This window comes from Neolamprologus brichardi, chromosome 22 (assembly GCF_056152115.1).
Source record: "Neolamprologus brichardi isolate AB-2024 chromosome 22, ASM5615211v1, whole genome shotgun sequence".
Lineage (NCBI taxonomy): Eukaryota > Metazoa > Chordata > Actinopteri > Cichliformes > Cichlidae > Neolamprologus > Neolamprologus brichardi.
Genome location: NC_142124.1, coordinates 3,465,920 through 3,471,650, shown reverse-complemented (window position 1 = coordinate 3,471,650; position 5,731 = coordinate 3,465,920). Strand labels below are relative to the sequence as shown.

General features: G+C 37.9%; 1 gene segment (V, D, J or C); it reads right to left on the bottom strand.

Moving 5' to 3' along the window:
* Nucleotides 1-3,043: 3,043 nt before the first annotated feature.
* LOC148096601 (Ig kappa chain V-III region MOPC 63-like) overlaps nt 3,044-5,731 on the bottom strand; it is a 104,850-nt gene continuing 102,162 nt past the window's right edge. Inside the window, 2 exon segments of the V gene segment in view lie at nt 3,044-3,369; nt 3,995-4,028. Coding sequence covers nt 3,044-3,369; nt 3,995-4,028 — 360 coding nt within the window.

The following is a 5,731-nucleotide window of genomic DNA, read 5'->3' as shown; positions in this document are numbered from 1 at the left end:
GACCATCAAGTGTAGGACCAGTCAGGATGTTTATAGTAATTGGTTAGCCTGGTACCAACAGAAAGATGGAGGAGTTCCTAAACTGCTCATTTGCTGTGTTGGCAGTCGACAATCAGGGATTCCAGCTCGTTTTACAGGCAGTGGATCAAACTCTGACTTCACTCTGACCATCAGTGGAGTCCAGGCTGAAGATGCAGCAGTTTATTAGTGTCAGAGTGGTCACTACCCTAACAGTCAGCTTGTGTTCACACAGTGAAAAACAGTCGTACAAAAACCTCCCTGACTGCTGCAGCTGGAAGATACTGCAGAGACTGATACAGTTCACTGAGGACACACACACACACACACACACACACACACACACACACACACACACACACACACACACACACAGTGAAAATGTCATTGTTGCTAAAGGAAAAAAAAGTTGGAAATATATCATTTTTTTAAACAAATCATTTATGACCTTTGACCTCTGCTTCATACCAGCTCAAATAAATCTCAATTTCTAAATATCGATCATTATCAAAAATCATATTTCTTTAAGAAAAAAAAATCTAACACTAAATGAACTCACCAAAAGTCAGTGAGTCATAATTATCTGCACAATTTAGCAAATACTTCAAATAGAAACTTTAAGTAGAAACTTTAAGTCCAAATCAGTCAAATTTCATCTTTTCTTTCTCAGCTTTTTAGATTTTCTCTTTTTTGCTGTTCAACACTGCCATGGTCCAAAGACCTGTTGACTTCCTATTCATGTTTTTGAATATTAATATGATTCGTTTAATCGATTTTCTGTTTTCCAGTTGCATCTCTTCGTCCCTCTGTTCCTTATGTTCTGTCAACCCGTGTCTCAGAGCTATTCTCTGGTTTCCTGTTTTGTTTGGATTCTGCGTTCTGTGTGAGAGTATTCGTCATGTCTGATTAGGTTCAGCTGTGTCTGCCTTCTGTGGTGTATGTTTATATTAGTATGTGTTCTAATAATAGCACTGACACATGTTCACATTCCTCAAATTGAGTTATTAATATTTAAACAGGTTATAGTCAAAGGTCAGCTGCCAATCTCAGAGTTAACCAACTCTGACTTTAAACTTCGGAGTTAAAACTGCTTTGTTCCTGAAAGCAGCTGAACAAATTGAGTTGAGATGGAATCTTGAGCTCTCAGTTTGAGAACAGATGAAGGTAAATTTATTGAACCATTTACCTCGACTTAAGCACATACCTGTGTACTGAACAGCCCTCGTCAGTGGATCCCAACACCAGTATTTGACCGTAACAGGTGAGTCTCAACTTTAATTTGTAAAGAGACAAGACACCATGAGAACTGACCTTACAATACTTTTATTTTACAAAAGTCAGCGTCTTTCAGTTCAAAGTTTGTTAGGCAGCTATTGCACATTTAAAACAAAAAATAATAAAACAACAACAACACAAACACAACACAGCAATAAGAAACTATGCAGTATATTATAACTGAATACATGAATGCACAACAACCTTTCAAAAGAACATTTCTAGATGATTTGTTATTTTCCTTCCAATACTTGAAACATTTTCTGAACATCACTTCTTGGTGCATGGCTTGTTGCATGCATACCCCACCTGTCTTAACGGGACTATAAATACAACTATATACACTCACATTTGTAAAAACAAAAACCTTTTATACTAAACACTTTTAAAATGTACAATTTTGAAGAAGCCCAGGTTCAATCCCATTTAAGAACACTTAGAATAACACAACTTCATCCCAAAAGGCCACAGGTTTTAACCACAGCTTTCCAGCATCAGTTCATGTAAATGCAGCTACAGCTTTCCAAATCCCAGGGATCCTTTTAATGCAGTGTTCATAAGATCTTTAAATTGATCCTCATATGCAACACGTCTCGGAAGATACGGGGATAAGCTGCACATCGATGCGTATGGGATGCGCCGCATCCCCGACTCCTGATCATAAAAGTCTATGTTGCAGGACCCCAGTGGAGGAAGTAAGTCAGCCCCAGTTATAAAGACCAGCAGCTCTTCAGACGTGTGGTCCACCTCTTGCTCTGTTAAAATACATACAACTAGTAAATAAAGCGTAATGTGTAGGTTCATGAATAAAAGATTTATAATCAGTTACACTGTTATGTAGAGCAGTTGCATTAATGACAATTTAAGAGTCAGAAACAGGTTGTTAGGCAAAACCAATATTGCGAAGCATCGTATAATGAAAAAGCAAAGCAATCCTGCCCTCCTAAGACACAGGACATTAATTTGTGTCCTCCGAGTCGGAGACCTGTATGTCAAGGACCTTTGACAGGTATTCATATACCTAAATGCCAAGAGAAAGAAAATATGTGTGTCGTCGTTAGGACAGGGATTTATGTTGGTGTGAGAGACTGTAGCCTACAAGTTCATATTGTTAAATGACAGTTATGACATGTTGTGTTTCAGGTGATGTTACAGAAAAAAAACACCAAAATAACATACTGAATACTTTTAACAAAAAAACTCTGTATATTAAATGACTTCTTAAAATACCTACCCCAACACTGATCACGAGAATAGACTGATTCTTACACAGCGCTTTTCTACTCCACCTGCGCAGTCAGTGTTTTATACAACAAACTGCAACATGCTGAAACATTTCATTACACAGCATGCAATGAATTTGCATATATGTAATGTCTTTAATATCCTGCTTAGTAATGGCAGTGTCTCTCAATTCCCCTTCACACTTACTCTTTAACATAAACTTTGCTTAACTTCATGTATTGAAAGTGACTTAATTCTACTGACTCATATTGACTTTCTACAGATAGCACACTGGTTTCCAATAAGAACCCTGGAAATCATTATTTAGAGTTTAATATTCACATCACCACAAAAGTAAGACAAACACTCGATTCTTATTTAATGTAGATGTTTTTTTATTCTTTAAAACTTTTAAAACCAACTTTAAACAAAGCAATGAAAAATGACAGAAGAAATTCAATTTTTTTTTTTTTAAAGCTACAGAGTGCAGACTGAAAGTAAGACCAGCATAAAAGTCACATATAGTTCAGGACTGGGAACACTGGTCTCTCCTGAGTGGCTCTGAGACCAGAGTGTGGGAGCCCTGGGTGGCCTCACAGGTCACAGAGCCCACCTTCATCCAGTGGTCTGCAGGGAGCCTCAGGGTGCTGCTCCAGCTGTAGAGGCCGTCGTTCTCCTGCACCACGGGGCTCCTGCTCTCCTCCCAGCTGATGCTGCCACTGCCATCCACCTTCCAGGACAGACTCCAGTCTGAGGGGAAGCCCTTGTTGGCCAGACACATGAGCGTGGCCTTCCCCTGTTTCAGCTCCTCACTGGAGGGACCCAGCACCTTCAGGGCAGGGCGGGTATCACCTAGGAAACACCAATCAGCTTAGAGGACAGGAACCACAATTTGATTTTCTCCGTTAAGAAGTTTCTGTCAGGTGTTTTTTCTGCTCCACCAGTCATTAACTCACACATTGTTTCACTTCCCTTTAAGAAACCTCTCAAGCATATCAGCACAGAGAGAATCATCACACAGTTTGACCTGAAATATGTTCAAACTACACTGGAAATAAAAAAACAAAACAAAGATGTGTCGACAATTTTAAAAGATGTTAAGCTTCAACATCATCAGTTCTTCATAATAAACAGCTTGTTCTGGATAAGAAACTCAATATCACTACTTACCTCATGTGTTTTGCTTACATTGTTTTAAATGATATAATACGATAAGAACACCAGAGAACTTTATCTTCACTCTGTGCAGTTTAACTTGAGGACAGTAACATTTAATTCATCCTAGAAACATTAACGGTGATGTAAACCAAGAAAATAATCACAGGATGATGACAGTTTATATTATTTACACATCACGTTGTCTTAATGTCAGAAATATCAACATAAAATCTGAGCAAAGCTGATGGAGTCAGCCTCCATGATATAATTGTAGTAAAGCTAAATAGATAAAGCTTCTTTAAAAACAGTATAAACTTACTTCCAACATCCAGTCTGGTTCCTCCACCAAAAGTCAACCACAGTGATACAAACTCATTGAGGCGCCGTACAAAAACCTCTGACTGTAGAGAGACACGGCTCTCTGACTGTCAGACTGAACTAAACCTACAAGCCCTCAAAATACAACTTTATCATCAGAACTAGAAATAATAATTAATACTATGAAACATCCCAGATTTTTATTGGAAATAGTCCTGAATGTCTGAATATTCATTTCCAAAGCTGACTTTGTTTCTTAGGACAAAATTTATGATTAAAATAATTAATCAGTTACACAAAAAGTTTTGTTGCCTTTCATATTAAATTAAATTAAAGAAAAGAAAAGAAAATTACATTTAAAAAGCTCTAAGTTTGACTTACTTCCAAATTCCAGTCTGGTTCCTCCACCGAACGTGTACCACAGTGATACAAACTCATTGAGGCGCCGTACAAAAACCTCTGACTGTAGAGAGACACGGCTCTCTGACTCTGAAACAAACAAACTCAACAATATGAATTCTTTAAATCATAATTTCACAACATATTAATATTATAATTTTACATAAAAATCAACAAAACACAATAAAACTATATTCCAATAATCCAATTTGGTCATTTACATTTTACAACTGTTAAGATACATCACTTTAATGCTTCCACCTTCTTTCTCATAACTCTAAACATTAAATTTAATTTTCAAGCTACAATCACAAAACTTGAAACTCATCAGGTAAAACCTCACAAATGCATCAAAACAGTTTTATGTTCTCTCACAAACACTTAGTGTCTTCAGATCGCGCACAGAACCAGTTGAAATGATAATACTGCTGAGCATTACACACTACGTCACAAAACAGAGCATGAAACTCAAGTCTTTCCAGTCTCACAGTTTGTTATTCTACAAAACATATAAAATGTCAACCTAAAACAGATAAATGATTCTGAGCAGGGCCGTGCAGAGATGCTGGAAGGGACGGGTGCTCAAAGGTAAAAAGGGGCACGTAGAACCAGGCTGAATAACAACAACACTGTTGCTGTTGAGGGGTTGCTGCTGCTCCTGCTGCAGATAGTGATGGAGGTCTGTGTTGCTTTGAGACTGTGGACAGTAAAAAGTCCACAGCAGAGATGGTAGCTGATTAAAGAAGTGTTATGAGATGATAATAAAATGCAAAGATTGGTGACAGCGCTCGGAAGCATTAAACAACAAAACTGTGGGAAATGAACTCGGCTCTGCCTGTGAGTCACTCTTCCATCTCCTCATCTCATCTGTCACTCTCCACTTGCTGTACATCTCAGAACAGGGCACACTCTGGTATTTCATTAATCTATTATTTAATTATCCATACTTAAAAGCTCATGCACCTAATCCAAAATAAAGTAATGATAGAAAAATGTTATAGAACCAAAGCATTGTGTTTATTATGGTAGAGCAGGTCATCCACTGATCGGAAAGTTGGTGGTTCGATTCCTGGCTTCCCCTAGTCTACATGCCAAATATCCTTGGGCAAGATACTAACCCCAAATTGCTCTCCGATGCATCCATCGGAGTATGAATGTGTTTGAATGTTAGCTATGAAACACTTAGAAAAATGTGCTTGTGTGAATGGGTGTGAATGGGTGAATGCACAAGTTGTGTAAAGCGCTTTGAGTGCTCACATGAGTAGAAAAGCGCTATATAAGAACCAGTCCATTTACCATTTTACCGTTATTGTTTTTATACTTGAGCACTTCATCAAAC